This window comes from Rattus norvegicus, chromosome 11 (assembly GCF_036323735.1).
Source record: "Rattus norvegicus strain BN/NHsdMcwi chromosome 11, GRCr8, whole genome shotgun sequence".
Lineage (NCBI taxonomy): Eukaryota > Metazoa > Chordata > Mammalia > Rodentia > Muridae > Rattus > Rattus norvegicus.
In genome coordinates this window covers 78,978,407-78,998,113 of record NC_086029.1, presented here as the reverse complement: position 1 = coordinate 78,998,113, position 19,707 = coordinate 78,978,407, and the positions used below count along the sequence as shown (strand labels likewise).

The window sequence follows — 19,707 nt, the reverse complement described above, 5'->3', positions numbered from 1 at the left end:
TATAAAATATGTTGACCATGGGCTAGCTGTCATAAAGTGTCTTGTTAGCAATCTCAAGTCTCTCGGTCACTGTCACATAGACTCTACCATATGGGCATTTACTCTGGCTGCCCTCCGTCTAAGGCCAGCTCTGGTCCCCATGTGTCATGGAGGAGGGTATTTTGGATGCTGGGTGACTAGAATTGGCTGGACTGTCATAGGTGGTGGGCAGGTCTGGTAGAACTCATGGTGCGTGTCTCCTCTTAGTACTCCAAGCAGGTGGATGACCGATTTGGTGCCTATGTGGCCTGTGCCTCGCTTGTTTTCCTCTTCATCTGCTTTGTCCAGATCACCATTGTGCCCCAGTAAGTATTCGCTCCCCTCACACCTCCTCTTCTGGCTGCAGGGTCCCCAGAGTGGACCTGGAACAGAGGAGGAAGTCTGCTAGCCTGCTCAGACAGGGAGGCTGGTTTCTCAGTTTCCTCTGTGCATCTAGGAAATCGGGGGTTCTGCCTCTGGGCTGGGGGCTGTGAGTGCTCACACTGGGTAGAGACCGCACTGGGAACTTCTCAGTTGCACAAGAGACACCTTTCTATCTGTCACCTCCTGTCATACCTGGCTGAGTCACATAGAGCATCTGACACTCTGGCTTTTAGGTGATCTTTGACTCTTGCAAAAAAGATACACATACACATATGTACACACACACATACATCTTCAAAAAGCAAAGATTTTTTGTTTGTTTGTTTTTTACTTTTGAGAGTATTTCCAAGGAGAGGTTTCAGGAAGGCTTTTCACAAAGAGGCACACCCAAGCACTAGGGAGAATTGACCACGTCACTAGGGACCACGAGAGGCAGGCAGAGAGCTTTTGAAATGAGGTTTAATTAACAGCCATTCACAGGCGTCTCACCTAGGAGAGAAGTGTGTATGTATGCATGCACGTATGGGTGTTCAGGATGGGTGATATATATATATGTACATTTTAATTCTTTACTATGAAATCACTCAAGCACATGGAAGTCAACTCCCACCCCTAACCTAGAACAGTTGTTAATATTTTCCAGTATCTTTTCATTTGCTTTTTTCCGATTTTTGAAAATGAACTTCAGGACATCCCCCCGAAGCAACAGACATCTATTTTAAGGACGTCTTCCTCCTTAAGCAGAGTTGCTTACATCTCAAATAAAACTAATGCACCTCCTCCGACCACCTGGTACCCAACTCCATATCAAATTTCCAAAACGATTCCCAAATGCCTTCCTACTTCGTACCCAGGGTTTGCTTTGGATCCGCCATTCCACGCGGCTCTGCCTTCTAAGCCGTGCTTGATCTGAGGTGTCCTCCTTCCAAACGGTATCTTTCGTTTTGAAATGATTGCAGGTCCACTGAGAAACCATACAAGTCACACAGTGAGCTTGCCCATGCCCCTTTTGCATTTCCCCTAGCATCGACAGCCTCCTTCAGGGAGTCGCAGTGGTCACAGGCAGAAGCTCCCATGGTAACCATGCTCAGCCTGCTGACCTTAGACCAGTTCTCATTTCCTCAGTTTCCCCTCGTACCCATTTCTGTCCCACACTGCGTGGGATCCAGCTCTGCAGCTGGCCGTATCTCTCTCTCCTGCAGGACTTGGAGGTAGTTCTGAGGCCCTGCTTGTCTCTTGGCAAGACTAACGAGACCTCTGCCAGGCGATTTGTAGAATGCTTCGGTTCTGAGGTGTCCGACCATCTCCCTGCTGGACTGAGGTTGCTTCAGTGACACTCCCCAGCATGGTGCTGCGTTCTTCCCTCCCACTGCATCTTACCCAGACGAGGCACACATGGTCTACTTGCCTTCTTTTAAAAGCTTTCTTTATTACATTTTCTCTCTCTCTCTCTCTCTCTCTCTCTCTCTCTCTCTCTCTCTCTCTGTGTGTGTGTGTGTGTGTGTGTGTGTGTGTGTGTGTGTGTGCTCAAGTGTGCACCCATGTGCATGAGGCGTTGAAAGCGTGTGAAGGTGTTGACTCTTTTACTATGTGGGTCCCAGGGGCAGAACTCAGGTGATCAGGCACCTTTCTATCCACTGAGCAACCGTGCTTGCCGTACTTCTGCCTTCCTAGCGCCTTTCATTTTTATGCTGTCCATTGTATAAAGGTACCCTTTATGTGTGTGTCTGTTGCCTGTCAGACACCCCAGGTGAAAACCAGATGCTGGTAACCTGTACCCCCGCTGGACAGCCCATTCCTCCCATGGAGGCTGTCCAGAGCTGGCAGGACTCTGGGTCCTGTTACTCAGCCCTATTTTTTCTGTGTTGGCACAGTATAGGTAGTAGCCGTGAGCATCAATAAGTATCCCATTGTGCGCCCTTGTGGTTGACAAGGTCTGCACAGGCTCCTTTGCCACTTTACTTTCAGGGCAGCACAGCAAGCCTTAGGGGTGGGGCCATGCCAGCTTCATTCCTGCCTGGCCACAGCTCTGTGGTCAGGGGATTGACCCAGGTCGTTCCAAGTGTGCCCTCTAGGGGAAGCCTTAATAGCCACTTTCAGGGTCTCTCACTTTCCCTCTGAAAAATTTGCCCTTGTTCTGGTTGAAGTCAGTTGAGCACTGCTTTCCTTGAAACCAGAAGCAGAGGTGCTGTCAAGCCCTCCTGGGTGTGCCCCCCACAACCTGACAACACTTGGCCTCTCCAGGCCACCGTATCCCGATACAGCCTGTGGGTGTGCTATACCTGGACAAGCTATGGCCTGAGGAGAGCAGTGGCAGGTTCTGGAAGAAAGAGCACTTGCAGCTTGTTTGTCTGAGGCTTTCTTGCCCTGCTCTCTCCTCAAGAAGGCTGGGGCGTTTCCCTTGTTGAAGCACCTAAGTATCCGAGAGCAAAAACTGAGCAGGAGTGGGAAAGAGGCCCTGACAGTGGAAAGGGAGATGGGCTAGGTCTACACATCACACTGTCTCAAAGAGGACTTGTCTGGGCTGCTGATGGGATGGCCTCTATCAGGTCCATCCTGGATAGCTAAGAGGCGAACTGTTGATCCAGTGTTCTCTAGTTCTCCATCGGCTCCCTGTGGATGGATGGCTGGTCCCTATGAAGGTGGCCTGAGGGTGGGAAGCACAGTCCTGCATGGGCCTTCGCTGCATGCGATCTTCTTGGGGAAGAGTGGGAAGGATGGAGCAGTTAGACAGCTCTGCGATCTGGACTCCTCTGATGCAGTGGGGCTTGGGCTTCCTGCCAGCATGCAGATCCTTCTCACCCTTTTTCTCCCCCACCCACCCCCAGCTCCCTGTTCATGCTGAGCTTCTACCTGTCGTGTTTCCTGCTACTGGCCTTGGTGGTGTTTATATCTGTGATCTACGCCTGTGTGAAGGTGAGTCTCCCTGACATGCCGCCCAGAGGGCTTCCTCCCAGTGGCAGGGGACATTGCCAAGACCTGAGCATCACAGTTCGCTCAGGTGATGGACACAGGAGTACGCAGTGCTGGTCCACAACTGGAACTGACTTCACGCCCAACTGGAGTCCAGGCTGTTCCTATTGGCTGCCTCATTAAGCCCTTGTTAGTCTTTGTGACAAGATTGTCATTGCTGCTTCAGTGTCAGGTGTGATAAGAGGGCTGCTAGCCAGAGCCTGAAACAGAGGATCGGTCAGTGAGCATTCGGTAGAGAGTGCACGTGGAGAAGAGACATTCTCTGAGATTAGAGATGAGTCTAGAGTATGCAGATAAGGGATATGGCTCCATTGAGGCGCAGAGTTTTAGAATGGCCACGAGGCTGACGCCCAAGAGCTTGGCTTCCTGTTCTCTTTTATCTTGGTTTTCTCTTGGGCATACCAAGTTTCCTGTCCAGGCTGTATTTCTAAGGAGTAGTTGACCCAGGGCTTCTGTCCCCTTTCCTTCCTATTGTCTCCTTCCATTGTCTCCATCAGTGAACAGTCAAGGACTCTCCACTCTCCAAACAGGGCCCTTCACTAATCTATTTGCTTAGTTGCCTCACAGACAAAAGCCTTGGTGGAGCATCTGGTAGGGACCTTAGGAGTTGTGTGTGTGGGTTAAAGGTGGTTCTGTCTTCCCGAGAAGATGGTTGGGTGCTTTGCTATGTTGAAGGGTGGGTGTTGTCTCTCCTTCAAGGCTGTGACCCTGATGGTCCTCTGGTCAGTAGTTCTGGTTTGGCTGTGTTGCTGTCAAAGCCTCGCAGACAGTTTACTGTCTTCAACCCTGCATATAATAATGAGGCAACTCGATGCCCATCTTCAGACGACAAGTCATAAACATGGCAGGTAACCATGATAAACTAGTGTTTGAGTGCATGGAAGAGCCATGTCCTGTCACATGCTACATCGTGACTGAGCCTTGGAGACAGTGCTGAGTGAAAGAAGCCAGGCGGCCCCCTTCATATAGTATATTATTTCAAATATGGAATTATCTGTGATTGACAAACTTGTAAGACAAAAAGTAGATTAAAGGTGGCAGGATGGGAGTTTCTGGTCTATGTGTTTCCATTCAGAGCAATGAAAGAGTTTTGGAAATGGTAGCAGTGATGCTCATCCAATGCTGTGCCTGTAACAAATGCCACATTAAGATGGCAAAATGTGTCGTATTTTTGCTACAACAATAAAAAAATTACAATAGAGAGTATTCTGGCACAAGTCTGTCATCCCAGCACTTGGAAGACTGCAGCAGGAGGATAGAATTCAAGACTAGTCTGAGCTATGTAGTGATTTAAAAAAAAAAGCCACAATAATTTTTTAAAGCACACCACAGCTAGAATACTCTTAAAGGTTATTTTTTCTAAATTTCAAAGAGACTTTATTCTTGGGGGTGGGGAGGCTTGGCTTTTAGGTTGACATACATGTGGTGTCTGCCCCCATGCATGTGAATGTGGCTGCCTTCAGAGGCCAGAAGCAGGCACTAGATTCCCTGGAGCTAAAGTTACCTGTGAGCTGCTGCTGAGGCTGTTGGGAGGTGAATTCAGTTCCTCTTCTCTTGTGTTGAGAAAGCTCAACTCTTCAAGTCTAGAACGTACCGTTTCAGGTTGTTGATCAGAAGTTTGGTAGACAGGAATCTTCACCTTGGTCCTTCTGCCTCCTTCCTTCCCTCCCTCTGGCCAGCCATCTTTTCCTCTCTTGTCCCCACTCTGCAAAAAAGAAGCCAACAGGGGGAAATGATTCCATTATGAACTCTCTCCGCTTAATCCTTCTTCCTCCCTAGCTTATGTTGCGCACTAAAAACTGAGGTCACACGAAGGTATGTGAGAGATAGTCAGGCGTGGTAGTGGGTTCCCATAATCTCAGATGAAAGTAAATGAGTCAGGACTTCAAAGCCATTCTTGGCTACATAGTGTGTTTGAGGCTAGCCTGAGCTACGTGAGATCCTGTCTCCTAACAAAATGGTGTAAAAGGCTATCCTTTGGTTGGATAGATAGCAGGGAATATTAACTGCCCTTCCCATGAATGCAGACCATTTTATCAGTGAGTCCCTGGAAGGCTGGCTGGCGTTGGAGGGACCAACACTGTTACCATTCCCCTTGTCTGGTATTGATCAGCAGCTGATTGGCCTGGGCTCTGCTGTTCTCTTTTCCCTTGAGAAGCAATCTCCTTTTACCAGAATGCGTCAATTTCTCTGGTCTTGTTTCCAGAGTTTTGGAGAGGTCCCGGTGTTCTGCTATGACAACTCCGTGGTTTCTCTGGGCACAGCTCTGGTGAAAGAAGGCCAAGCAGCTGTGTGTTCAGTGTCTTTATTTCATTAGCTTTCCCATCTCCCACAAACAGCTCAGCTCTGTTTGTCCATCCTTTGTCCTTTTTACCAAAAGATCCTGAGGACAGGATGGATCGATTGGCCACCTTCCCCGTGTGCCAGAATTCCCTTCTCTGTGTGAAGGGTTCTGTCTGACCTTGAGTCACATCATCTTCCTGTTACCCACCTGCTGCTGTACACAGACAACCAGACTTCTTGGGAAGGTTAAATGAGTTCTAGGCCCCAGGTCGGCCCCTACTTCTCAGTGTATCAGCTGCTTTCACAGCCCCACGGCCCCAAATCTGCTTTTGGCTGCCACCGTTAGAGAGGGCAAATCAGCATGTAGCCCTCTTGCCTGCTCCTGGGATTCCTGCTATTTTTGGAGAAAACCATACTAGGTCCCTTTCCACGATCTCAGACTCAGGGAATCTCAGTGTGGAGGGCCCCAAGCAGTGGGAGCCCAGTCACCCTCCAAAGGTCAAAATCCCTTCCCTGAACCCTGCATGAGATATGCCAGCCAGATCTCTGGCACCTCCGGTGACTGCACACTTACTTATCTTGGGCACAGCCCCTTCCCTTCTGTGCAGGCTCCAGCTGCTTCATCAGACTCTGTAGTAGCCATATCGTCTTAGGAAGTAGCCCAGGCCTGAGCCTACCAGGAGGAAAGGTTGTCAGCTCCCTTTTCTGCACTCCAATTGTTCTCCTTTCATATGGTGCTTCAGCATAGCTTCGTGCAGAAGGCAGCGTCTTCCAGCAGAATACAGAGGCCAGCGGGAACACTCAGCCATGCAGCTGAGCCTTGTTGAGCTGATACAAGCTAATTAACTGGGAAGAGCAACTACAGTTGAGCAAACACTCCCATCAGAATGATCTGTGGGCCAACCTGTGGAGCGTTTTCTTGATTAGTACCCACCCCACTGGGTACCAGGCCCAGGCAGCTAGCTGGTCCTGGATGGTATGAGAAAGCAGGCTGAGGAGTCTGTGGAAAGCAGGCCTGTAAACAGCATTCCTCCATGGTCTGATTCAGTTCCTGCCTCAGTTACTGCGTTCAGTGAGTTCCTACCCTCACTTCCCTCAGTGACAGACTGTAGCTGTAAGGTGAAATACCCCTTTATCCCCAGGTTGCTTTTCAAGGTGTTTATCAAAGCAGCCTGAGCAATTCTTGGGGCTACTGCAGTCCCAAACCCAAGTGCAACTTCCCTGGGGGGGATGGAGGCTGGTTCAGGAAAGTCCAGGGAGTGATTCCAGGGAACGGGGTGTGTCCTCGGAGCTCCATGGCTGTCTGAAGGCTCCTAACTGATTTCTGCTTTGTCTCTTCCTTCCTTCCTTCCTGCCTGCCCCAGCTCTTCCCTACTCCCCTGCAGACACTCTCCAGGAAGATAGTGCGATCCAAGAAGAACAGCACCCTGGTCGGGGTGTTCACCATCACCCTGGTGTTCCTCTCGGCTTTTGTCAACATGGTGGGTCTCTCCATAGCCTCTCTGAGCCTCCCAGCTCTGTGGGCTCAAACCAGTGGGGCCCCATGGCTGACAAGCATACCTGGGGAGCATCTCCCTGGAAGTTCATGTCTGTCCCATCTTGGGCTGGGCTCATTAGCATCTCTCCCAGGCTTTTAGTTCCTTGTTTTCAGGCTAGAAGGAGCAGAGGATGTCTCCAATAAAGCAGCCCCACCTTTAGAAGGAGCATGGTTGTGCCAGCCCTGTAGCCAGAGCAGAGCTCTCCTTTCAGGCGCCTCTTTTGTTGTTCCTGGTGTGTGCACAGTGCTGCTCCTGAGAGAGGGTGGTCTGGTACCACCTACTGTCCTGTGAGCTGGGCCTGTGGGGGATGAGCAGCCTCAATACCTTCTTCTCTACCCTAGTTCATGTGCAACTCTAAGAACCTGGTGGGTTGCCTGGCAGAGGAGCACAACATCACGGTGAACCAGGTGAACGCATGTCATGTGATGGAGTCGGCCTTCAACTACAGCCTGGGCGACGAGCAGGGCTTCTGTGGCAGCCCCCAGTCCAACTGCAACTTCCCAGAGGTTTGAAAGATGGGGACAGGGTGTGGGGATGGCAAGAGAGGTGGACAGATATTCCTGCCCCTCCTCACTCTGCCCCACAGCTCTGGGCAGTCCCAAGCAATGTTGTAGTCATAGAGGCACGTTTCCCCAGCCCCTCCCATACCCAAGCAGGCTCCTTATTACAAAGACAGCGTTCACAACATAGCTGAGGTTCAGGCAGTACTTAAGCCAGGTACTGGCTGGATGCTAAACCTTCCCTCTACAGGATGGGTAGCTGGGACTCTGATACTAGATTATCTGGGGATGGTCTCCCACCTTCTCCTCTCTCAGGTACAGGTGGTGACTTTAGGTTGCTCTGGAAAACCCATCTTGTCACCAGAGACCTCGTTCACAGTACCTCAGTTGTCTTTTCAAAGCCTGGGGCTAGTCACTAACATATGGCTACAGCCCAGAGACGTTGTAGGAACAGTGAGAGTGGAGAAAACTCAGAAATAATGGTGCTCAATGGAAAGAACCAAAGAATGGAGGTGAATATCTGGAATTAGCAGCAGGAGATGAAGGACAGAGGACAGCCCCTAAGATCAGCTGGTCAGGTTCCTTAGTCGGCAGAGGACAGAGGAGCAGAGATCAGAAGAGACTTCAAGGTCATAGGACAGGGCCCCCGGGGTCTGTCCTGGGAAACCTGACTTACAATCAATGTGTTTGGGCTGCAGAAGCTTTCAGACTTTAGACCCAGAGGAGTCTGAGCCTATTATGCTGGCAAAACAGTGCTGTGTCTGCAGTCACATGTGTGAGTAGTCACGGGAAGTGTGCAGTAAAGGTGGCACTTATTGTCACATCAGTTAGGTGGGCTAGTTAGGTGTACACCACCACCATCGCTTGGTGAGTTCTAAAAGCACTTACGGGTTTTAGAACCATCAGTGTCAGAGCTGTAGCTCAGGGTGGGGCCATTGCTCCCTGCAGTTACCACTGGTGCCAGGCATAGCATCATCAGTGTCTATGGATGGACATGTATGAGTGGAAGCTTTGCTGATGGGGAAACTGAGGCCTAGAGAGGATGAGTCAGCCTGAGCTCAGAGCTATGGCGGTGGCCTGTAGCATCTTCCAGGTCCATTTCCACCGAGAGTCCATCTCCAGAAGCTTCCTAGCCCAGCTGCTGACAATTCCTCTCACCTCCTGGCTGGCTACCATCAGCAAGAACATTCCCAAGCCATGCTCCCCCACCCCCAGCCCACCCCAGGTCAGGTGATGGCAGGGGTAGGGCTGGGATCCAACCTGGCCCCCTCTCTCTGCAGTACTTCACCTACAGCGTGCTGCTCAGCCTGCTGGCCTGCTCCGTGTTCCTGCAGATCAGCTGCATCGGGAAGCTGGTGCTCATGCTGGCCATCGAGCTCATCTACGTGCTCATCGTAGAGGTGCCCGGTGTCACACTCTTTGACAACGCTGACCTTCTGGTCACCGCCAATGCCATGTATGTATCACTTTCTTTGCTCCCCCTTGGGGTCTGGGGAGAATCTGGGGTATCCGGGGTGGCTGGTGTTGCAGGAGCCTGGGTCCCAGCAGTACAGGGAAACACAAGGAAAATGCTTCCGTCTCCCTCAGCCTGGTTACTGGAGCAGAGCACGCAGGGTCCTAGGGTCTCGTTTCTTCCTTTCTGCCCTTCTCATGTTGGGGTTATGGCAGGTGACCAGGCTCCCCTGCCTTCCTGTCTCTAGTTGCTGATCAGTGCTCCCCTCAGGCTTGGGGCTGAGGAAGGCAAGAATTCTTTAGTTCATCTTCAGTTCACCTACTCACGTGTTCATACATTTACTGGGGGCCTGGGATGAGCAGATCTGGAACCAGGAAAGGACAATCAGAGAGAACAGGCAACTCTTGTGACAAGGGCAACACTTGAGAAGGTTAAGGCTGGACGTCACCTTCAAACCAGAATCTGGTGGTGGTATGCAGGTGACCGGAAGGCACTCCCATCACTTGGAGCTGGTTCTGAACTCCTAATCCTTCTGCCTCCACCTGCCTGCGAGCCAACCTCTTGGCTTTCTCCACCCCCCCCCAGCCCCCAGCCTCTTCTCCCCGACTGTTGACAGTGGGGGTAAGCAGTGGAGGGAGGCGTTTGTGTCGAGAGACCCTAGTTTGGCTCTAACAGTACTGTATAGTAGATAGATAACACAAGCCATGTGTATAATTTCACATTTTTCAGTAGCTATAATCTGAGGCAAAAAAGTATGATAGCTTTTTATTACGGTGTTGGAGATTGAAACCTGTTTGTATTAGACAAGTGCTGTACCACAGAGCAACACCTCAGACCAAAGGTGCAATTAATTTTAGTAACAATTGTGTATAGCCACTACGTCCAAAATATGGTCTATTGAACATAAATCAATTGTTAATCACTGTGAAACTATTTTACCTTTTCCCCCAATACATCTGTAGTACATTTACATGCAGTCTCTTGTAACTTGCTCTCCCCTCATTTCAAGGCCACATGTGGCCAGCAGTTGTCATCTGGGATGGTGCAGATGCAGGGTTCCCCTCCACTCCCCCAGGATTGTAGCACAGGGCAGAGATGGACAGGTGGCTATGAGGGGAGCAGACAGGGGCTAAGGACTGAGTAGCCTGGGTCAGCGTGACCAGATGCTGGCTAGGGTGCATTTCTGCAGGCCTTACTGCTCACAGTGCCCTGGGATGAGGACGGCTGGGCACAGCAGTAGCTAGGCAGTAGAACAGAGCTTTAGGGATACAGCAAAGGCTGGGAGGCAGGGGTACCTGCAGGCTGAGCAGCTACCCCAACTTTTCTTCACAGAGACTTCAGCAACAACGGGACCTCCCAGTGGTGAGTGGACCCTTCTGTGATGGGGCCCCATCTTCCCCTTGGCAAATAAAATACATAGGTAGCTACTCTTCCCAGGTAGGAGGGGCCTTGTGACAAGGTGAGTGGTGAGGGTGACAGGAACAGGTGAAGATGCCTTCTCTCCAGGGGCAGCAGGGGCAGTAGTTAGTCCCTGGACTGTCTGACTTCCATACTTGAGGGTGATCTGAAGGCTCCGTGGCAGTGTCATTGGGACTAAGATTAATCCCATGATTGCTTTAAAGCATTCAGCCTCCATTCTTTCTAAGCTCTGAGCTCACTCCTCTGGGCACAGAGACAGGGTTGGAGTCTGCTTCCCTTCAATCACAGGCTCTGAGGCTAGCCCTGCAAGAGTGTGGGTCAGGAGTCAGTCCCAGCATTCAGTGCTTGGGCTTTGTGCTGTGTAAGAAGCAGGTGTGGAAGGAGTGTTTTCTATGAGCATGCATCCAATTAACAGGAATAGCTGTGCAGTGAGAGCCTCCACTATGCCAGGTGCCTCATGGAGCACACTGTATAGCAACTTTCTCTGTCCCAGTGTCTGGAAATGGGGGCATCACCCATCTCAGCAGTACCCAGAGACAGGGTCATTAGGTTGGCTTGGTTACCTTGACCCTGAACTACTGTGGCTATAGGAAAGCTGACCAGATGGGCTCACCCAGTGGCAAGAATGTAAGGCACCAGGAATGAAAACCACTGCCCCCAGTGCTGAAAGGCTTCCTGCAGAAAATGCCTCGAGTAGCTTGTGCAGGGGGGGGGGGAGGTGGGAGAGAGGAGCTGTAGTTGGGGGAAGAAAGCCTGGAGGCTTTGGAGTCCACTGAGTACCAGGGTGAGCTCAAGCCTGCTTGCCTCTTCACTGACAGCCCTGAGCATGCGACCAAGGTGGCGCTGAAGGTGGTGACGCCCATCATCATCTCTGTCTTCGTGCTGGCTCTGTATCTGCATGCTCAGCAGGTGGAATCCACTGCTCGCCTTGACTTCCTCTGGAAACTGCAGGTGAGTGGCCCTGAACCAGAGCTGTGCTGCAGGAGAAAATAGCAAACCTCACAGCACTTATCTCATCTCACTACTGCCCAGTGCCAGGAGGAGGCGCTCAAGAAAACCTACTGAAGAAAGTGGACTTCCAGGTTGGCTGCCTAGACCTTTGGTTCCAGCCACTCCCTCCTTGTCAGATTGCTGGTTGGGGGCTGCATGCAGGTGACCATCGTGTTTCTTCTGAAGGTGTACTCTATGGGATCTGGCTGTCAGGTCTGAGGTCCTTGGTGGAGGTGCCCTGAGGTTAGGAGACTCAGGAGTATGGCTCTCTGCTTTCCCTGGGGAATGTCCCTCCAAAAGTCCTAGCTGTCAGTGAGCTGAGGTACCACTTGTGGCCCTCCTTCTCTGAGGAAGTCTCCAGGCTAGACCAGACTCTGTGGGACCTAGAGCCCATGTTCTTCCATTTCTATCTTCCTCTATGGGTCTCCAGGGTGCTTCTCCTAAGATGGTTGCCACTGTGTACCCTGGCTGTGTCTCGAAGGCTTCAAGAAGAGTTAGCCTGCTGCTAGCCTCTGCTGGGTGCTCTCAACTCCAGCCAGGGTCAAAGCCATGGTCCTATGAGAGATGAGGCTTCCCAGCTCTATCAGGTCTGACCCTCCCAGACTGGAAGGACTTCTGCTGGAGACAGGGACAGGGCTTCTGTTCCTTTGGCCTGCATAAACTCAAACCATTTCAAGCTCCTTTGTCACCACAGGGCCCTTCCACTCTGTCCCACCTGACCACAGGAACAGCAGAGTTTTTTTCCCTTTGAGATCCTCCTTGCCACACTCACAGTGTCACTTCATGTCTTTAGGGTTTTTGATTTTTTGGCTCGTTAGGTGCATGTATGTGTGTGTGTGTTATGAGAGTTTGTACACGGGTGTCTGTGAACGCATGAGGACCAGTGAGTCTCAGAGATCCACTTACCTTCACCTCTCAGGTACTAGGATTAAAAGCTAATCCCACCATCTTGGCTTTAAAAACAACTAATCAACCAAACAACAATAAAAACATGGGCTCTGGGGAACAAACTCAAGTCATTGTGGTTACAAGGTAAGCAGTTTAGGACCGAGTTCTCTCTCCAGTCCTGGGCAAGTTTTAAAAGGCAATCTTTAGCCTACAGATCTGCAAGAACTACACGACGAGATCCAGCGGGCCCCTCCCTCTACTTTGGATTCATGCTCCATCCCACCCACATATGCTTTCTGGCAGGCATCGGCTTTGGATACTCCAGTGTCTGTCTTTCACACACCGCCCTGCAGAGCTCCCTGCACTCTCCCTACCAGAACTCACCGTGGCACCCTGGCTTTTCTCAGCATCCTAGCTAGCTGTAAAGATCTTGTTCGTCCATGTGCTGATGTGGGTCATGCTTTTCTGGAAGAGACCTGAGAGAGACGCTGGGCATGTCACCCGAGCAATTCTGCCTCCCTCCCACCCTCGTCCTGCCATGGTGTTGACTCTGATCACTTGCAGGAATTGTCCTTGGCCAAGCTTCTCCCCTACATATGCCTATCAATAAGATGCCACAGCAGTTTTCTGGTCCTTATTAAAGCCTCACTTCCAGCCTCTGCACCCACTGGTTATTTCCTGTGTCTTTCACATGAAGACGCCTGTCAGTAGCTTGGCATGGTGGCACATGCCTGCAGTTCCAGTTCTTGGGAGGCAGAAACAGAAGGGATGCTGCAGGTTTGAGGCCAGCCTAGTCTATATAGCAAGTACCAAACCAGCCAGGGCTACACGACAGGATGTGTTCTCAAACAGTCCCCACCTGCCAAAGAGGGCTGTCAGCTGTGGTGGTCCCTGTCTGTCTGGCCTTCTCAGGTGGCTGTGTTGTCCTGTAAGGAGTCGTCCCTGGCCTTTAGTCTGCTTCTTTGCTTGCTCTTCCACATCATCACCCATTCAGTGCTGAAGCCGTGGGTGATGACCTGCCCTTGCTATTTATTTCCGCACTCACATCGCCGTGGGTTTGGCGCGCACACATTTCGTCAAGCTCCCAGCCGTCACTGAGTACACCTCCACCATTCTTTGAGCACTCCGAGCACAGCAAAATGGCACCTAGGTTACAGGCACCTTTCCTGGCTCTCCGTAAGTAGAGAATCGTGTTTAGAAACTGAGATCTGAGCACTCCGGGGCTCATCCAGGTGTCTGCAGATGCAGCTAGGAGATGCGTATCAGTGGATATGGACACAGACACATTACATGCACACATATTGATGTGTCTACACCACTTCAGTTGTTACAGTTTTTAAATGAGCCCCTTCCAGAACCTTCTCTTTAATCTAATGCCTCTGGCTCCTTTCACACTTCCTGACTGTGCTTGGCAGTAGTACCCTAGCAGCAAAAAAACCCACCTCCCCTTATCTTTCCTAGTGACTGATGAGCTTGGAGTAATAGCCCCCCTCTCCTCAAGATCCCCTTTCTGTCCTTCCCCTCAGTCCCTCAGTCCCCTGTCAGCAGCTTCTCTCTGCCCTCCACAGAGTGGTCACTTTGTTTCCTCGGCTTTCTGAGGGCTATGGCCTGAGCATTGATTCCAGGGTCCCCTGCTTGTGTGAGTAGATGGCTTGTCCCTGTCCCCAGCCTATGTCTGCTTCTTTCCCTGAAGCTGACCAGCTTATGACACTGACAAGTCTTTCTGTCCCCTGTTCTTCTGGGCCTTGAGGGAGCTGGCAGGACAAGAGCCAGCAAATAAATAAAGATAGAAACGTGTAAGCAGGCCTTGCAAAGAATTGTCACTCCCCACCTTTCCCGGTGCCTTTGCACCAGTCTGCAGCCCTGCAAGTGGGGCATGAGCTGAGAACAGGCTCAGAGGCAAGTGTAGATGGCTCTATTCCCAGGGACAGACATGGTCAAAGTTCCCATCTCAGTCATCAGGCTGAAGGCTAGGCAGGAACCTGGTGCACACCACTGGACTTACCTGGCTGCTTAGGGTTGGAGGTGTGCAGAGGTCCCCAGGTCTTGGTGTAACCTGCAGTCTCCCAACCACAACCCCGGTGGTTCTAAGAGTTACCCAGCTGTGGAGAGGAGATCTCTTACCTAGCGTTCCCGGGTCTTTTGCCTTGGGACTGTCCATTCCATCTGGGATCAGATCCTGCAGCATTGGGAAGGCCTGCTAGCTCTTGCTAGACACTGGCTGGGTCTTATAAACAATCCCTGCTAGCGATATTTTCTCTGCCTGCCAGCCCACATAGCCATTCCCAAGAAGGGGACAACTTTGCCATCAAGAGTGGAGGATCCAGCTGACTCCATTCTGTAATCTTATTATGCCACTCTGGTCAAGTGGCTCCTTACCACACCACTGTGCAGAGCTGCCTCTCCGCTTCAGCCTCATGTGGGTCACCATTATCTTCATGCAAGAACTCAGTTCTGGAAGTTAAGTGGCCACAAACTCCATCTGCAGACCCACAACCCAAACTGGGAACTCAACTCAGTGAGGTGACATGCCCTCCCCACCTTGGCTGATGTCATTCCTGCTAGCTTTGGCTAGCCCCCAAACAAGTCCCCCTGATGGGAAGCAGACATGGCAGGACCTGGGCCAAGCTCCCAAGGGCTCCATCCAGTAGACTTGTTCTAGAAAAGCTGCTTTTCTGATTGCATTTCCTAATCTTGAGGAAATGCAGGGTTAGGGTGTGGTAGAGGCTGTTTGGGGTGTGGATTTGGATCGCTGCTCTTCTCAGCTGCCAGTTTGTCTAGGGGAGACCTGCGTTGCCTCTTTACTTCCTTCCTCCATGTGTGTTGTTTGCCAGAGGCAGTGGGATTGTCTGGAGAATGTGTGGAGGCAGACAGCTGTGAGGGGGCACTGCTGGCACCCGAGTGCCTGGGCATTTCGGTCTCCTCTCACTGGGTCTCCTGTCGCCAGGCCACAGAAGAGAAGGAGGAGATGGAGGAGCTGCAGGCCTACAACCGGCGCTTGCTGCACAACATTCTGCCCAAGGACGTGGCTGCCCACTTCCTGGCCCGGGAGCGGCGCAATGATGAACTGTACTACCAATCCTGCGAGTGCGTGGCTGTCATGTTTGCCTCCATCGCCAACTTCTCCGAATTCTACGTGGAGCTAGAGGCCAACAATGAGGGCGTTGAATGCCTACGGCTGCTCAATGAGATCATCGCAGACTTTGATGAGGTGCTCCTGGGGCCCCTACATGTCCCTCCTGTCCCCTTTCACCATCTGCCAGAGGCTCTGATGGCAGGAGCCTGGCTATTTCCCATGGCTCTTGGCTCCAATTACAATGAAATGACTGAGACCTCACACCTTAAGAGTCCTGCCTAAGGTCACTGGGCTGACACGTGGGAGCTAGCATTTTTTGCCCGCTCTTTGAACTTGAGCCACTGTGGCCCCAAGGCAGAGATGGCCCAATATCTGTCAAGGGCTTTGAGAGCAGGAAGAGCCTAGCAAAGGAAGAAGGCAGGCAGGAAAATAAGCCATTGTTTCATGTATCCCTTAATTCAACCCTTGCTGAGTACCCAGTGTGTTCAGGCCAACAGGGAAGGCTTCATCATGTCAGGAGTAGGCTACCACCCGGAGGGATGAACATGCAGTACTTGAAGTTCTGCTGCCCTAGGGCATCCAAATGGGTGGAGGTGTCTCTGAGCCTTCCAGAAACCCCAGGAAAGAAAAAGGGTGACTTACTAGATAAAGCTGGGGAGATTTTCATGGGTGGAGGAACGTGAGACTCCCTTGTTAAGAGCATGAGACCCAACAGTGATTACTGACCTTGTCCTCCAGGGCTCTTGGTGGAGGGATAAGTCTGTAGGCCATAGGCCAGGTCTAATGGAGTGGTGTGGTGGAGTCTTGGGCACCTCAGTGTAAACTGTCGCCCCAGCTGTGTGAGGAGGGGACTTGAAAAACCAGACTTCAGGGCTTCCTCCTGTGAACTTCAGTGACCTGGTTGGGTGGTGACTTCGGTCTGAACTCCTTCTGTCTAGATCATCAGTGAGGATCGGTTCAGGCAGCTGGAAAAGATCAAGACCATAGGTAGCACCTACATGGCTGCCTCTGGCCTCAACGACTCCACCTATGACAAGGCAGGCAAGACCCACATCAAGGCTCTTGCAGACTTCGCCATGAAGCTGATGGACCAAATGAAGTACATCAATGAGCACTCCTTCAACAACTTCCAGATGAAGATCGGTGAGAGGGCTTGGGGGTAGAAGGGCTTTGTGGGCTCGTCCATGCTCTACCCCTACCTGTTGTCTGTCTAATGGCAGAAAGCAAGTCTTATTCCAGGCTCATTCAGTAAAGATGGAAAGCAATAAAACTAAACACTTGCTACACTTTTTATACAAAATGTGCATATTAACATAATTGCACCTTTAAAAACATTTTGAGCAGATACTCTTGTTAGCAAAATGAGTAAAGCAGAATGCTTTATGAGAATCATCAGGTAATACTGACAATGATTTTATTTCAGCTTTTTCTGGTGTTGTGAGACAGGAACTCTTGACAGCCTTCCTGTCTCGGCCTCCCAGGTGCTGGGATTCTGGATGTGAACTACAGTATATGGCATGGTTTAGCTTTTAAAGCAGAATAATCTTTGAAAATATTTCTTGTATGAGTTCTGTCACATATGTTTATGCACCAAGTACATGCCTGGTGTCAGATCCCTGAAACTGGAGTTACAAATGGTTGTGAACTGGATGGTGAATGGGGTGCTGGGACTTGAACTCAGGTACTCTAGAAGAACAGTCAGTGCTATTTATCTCTGTAGCCCTTAAAACAGGGTAATCTTAAAGTGAGTGGGCAAAGTACCACCAAGTTTTCAGTGTGAGCCCAAAGCAGCTACTCTGAAAGCTGGGTGGTCCACACACACTTGGGTAGGCAGTAGGAAGGGTGTGGTGTGGCAGGCTTCACTTGACTGCATCTCATGTGTTTCCAGTACTGATGATTGAAGCCACAGTCTCACGTTTTTTCAGACAAATAAATGCTCTACCAACTTGAGTTCTACCTTTGGGCTCAATCTTTGGCAAAGGGCACTTCTTTTGTGTGTGTGCATGTAGAGGTCAGAGGACAACTTCCAGGCATCCTGTTCTCTCATACCCCACACCATGTAGGTCCTGGAGATTGAGCTCAGGTTGCCAGGTTTAGTGGCAAGCTCCCTTTACTACTGAGCCCTATTGCCTCCTAACCATTTTATCCAGCTCTGCAGGATTAAAAAGAACAGTGCAGAGAGAACGAACGCCCATCCTTGAGTTCACACCACCCCCACAGCTCACAGCTCTGAGTGCCCTGGTCCACAAGGCACGGAGTTACCCTCACCCTGCCCCGGCTCAGTCACAAGAGTGGTTCATTTTTGCTAAGGGAACGGAGTCAAGGGCAGTCTTTCTTCTCCTGAGGTTTGCAGCAGTGGAAAGTGTTTTCTGAGAGAGCAGGCCTTTGTTCTAGTCAAAAGTTTTATGCATTATCAACTCCCTGACTCTGGCTCAAGTCATAAATGATTCAGACTTTTTTTTTCAGTAACAGTAATTCACAAAAATACCGGCACTTCAATTCTCAAAATTAGCACATTAGACTGAAATATTACATCACTAAAAACCAATATTGTGATCCTTAATGTCCCCAAGAGATATTTTGTTCTGGCCCAAGTGTCGGGAATTGGGCTATCCCTGGACAGGCTACTTGTTGTGCCCTCTGGGCACAGTGGTTTGTGGATTGGATCTGGCTGTTGGAGGCCAGGCGTGTGCTGTAGCTCACAGACGCAGCCTGTGGTGTGTTAACTCTGCCCTAGTTTCGTGTGATGTTGCTCCACTCACCCTGCTAGAGTCCTTGGTATTCTCCTGGACGCCTGTCTCAACAACTGGACTGGAACACCCTGGATGGAATGACAGACTCTACCAGCAGGCAGCTGAGCAGTCTTGGTGGCATGGCCTCTGGAATAGAAGCAATCTGAGCTCAGCATGGTTGGCGATGTGGTCAGTCTAGAAATAGAAATAGCATGTGGGCTTTAAAAAGCCACATGTGCTGTGACAGGATTTGGAAAAAGACAAGACTGGGACAAGGAAATGGGTAGGAACAAGTCTCAAGAGTGAGGAAGAGAGGGCTGGAGAGATGGCTCAGCGGTTAAGAGCACCCGACTGCTCTTCCAGAGGTCATGAGTTCAATTCCCAGCAACCACATGGTGGCTCACAACCATCTGTAAAGAGATCCGGTGCCCTCTTCTGGTGTATCTGAAGACAGCTACAGTGTACTTATATATAATAAATGAATAAATCTTTAAAAAAAAAAAAGAGTGAGGAAGAGAGATGGAGTGAGTGCAGTGTCCTCTGAGTTGGTGCTGAAATATGTCATCAAGGAGGAAGGATAAGACAAGGCATCGGGCAGCTGGAGATAGCTCAGTGGTTGAAGAGCACTTACAAAGTACCCAGGTTTGATCTCCAGCACCCAAGCCCAACAAGCCACCATTAACTCCAGCCCCAGAGCACTGAGATGCCCTCCCTCATCTAGTCTCTGCAGGCACCCTCATGTGTTTGCACCACACACTCACACAGATACATGAATAAAATAGATGTAAAAAAAAGGGGGAAGGTATTGGGCTATGCTGGACATCCCTGGAGACCTTGAAGAGGGTACATATGGCAAGGGACTTAAGGGTTGAGATAAGGACACAGTACCAGTGGATGTGTGCACAGACCCTTGCTTTCTTGAACAATGGATAGTGCAGGAAAGTATGACTCTCAGGGATTAAGCTTAGCCTCAGTCCAGCAGGAATCAGGAGCATCCACAATGTGCCAAAAGGTGGGTGCTGGCAATAACAAGCAAGGTATGTGTGTCTCAAGCTGATGAGTATGGCCAATTTCTGTCTACACAGGGCTTAACATTGGACCTGTAGTGGCTGGGGTCATTGGGGCTCGCAAGCCTCAGTATGACATCTGGGGCAATACAGTAAATGTGGCCAGCCGTATGGACAGCACTGGGGTGCCTGACCGCATCCAGGTAAGTGCAAACACAGCTACCGTTCGTGCCATTCATATGAAGGGCCTCTGTTGCCCTGGTGCTAGGTTTTCACTGCAGACCACACAGAGTTCATGGTTAAAATTCCTTTTCAGATTCAAGGGCGAAGCGGTAGACAGGACAGACATCTCAAAGTTTTGGCACAAAGGGTTGGGTCAGACCTTCAGTACCTTGGACAGAGCCCGTAGCCCATACAGAACTCTGCCGGTCTAGAGGGAATTGGTG

General features: G+C 50.7%; 1 protein-coding gene and 1 long non-coding RNA gene across 4 annotated transcripts in view; one reads left to right on the top strand and one right to left on the bottom strand.

Annotated features, from left to right (window-relative positions):
* The window catches only part of Adcy5 (adenylate cyclase 5), a 146,483-nt gene that overhangs the window by 125,230 nt on the left and 1,546 nt on the right, over positions 1-19,707 (top strand). Inside the window, exons 11-20 of one of the 3 annotated variants that reach the window (NM_022600.2) lie at positions 247-344; positions 3,231-3,318; positions 7,023-7,139; positions 7,538-7,702; positions 8,977-9,152; positions 10,482-10,511; positions 11,387-11,519; positions 15,394-15,657; positions 16,461-16,665; positions 19,340-19,464. In NM_022600.2, coding sequence (NP_072122.2) covers positions 247-344; positions 3,231-3,318; positions 7,023-7,139; positions 7,538-7,702; positions 8,977-9,152; positions 10,482-10,511; positions 11,387-11,519; positions 15,394-15,657; positions 16,461-16,665; positions 19,340-19,464 — 1,401 coding nt within the window. Of the gene's footprint in view, positions 1-246; positions 345-3,230; positions 3,319-7,022; positions 7,140-7,537; positions 7,703-8,976; positions 9,153-10,481; positions 10,512-11,386; positions 11,520-11,600; positions 11,721-12,749; positions 13,110-15,393; positions 15,658-16,460; positions 16,666-19,339; positions 19,465-19,707 lie in introns of those variants that run through there. The other 2 variants (XM_039088613.2, XM_017598068.3) reach the window with 2 other exon arrangements.
* On the bottom strand, positions 9,890-19,345 carry LOC102551038 (uncharacterized). Its single transcript, XR_001840516.3, has 2 exons — positions 18,285-19,345; positions 9,890-16,487 (listed from the first exon to the last, which is right to left on the bottom strand). It is a non-coding gene; the product is annotated as an uncharacterized LOC102551038 (long non-coding RNA).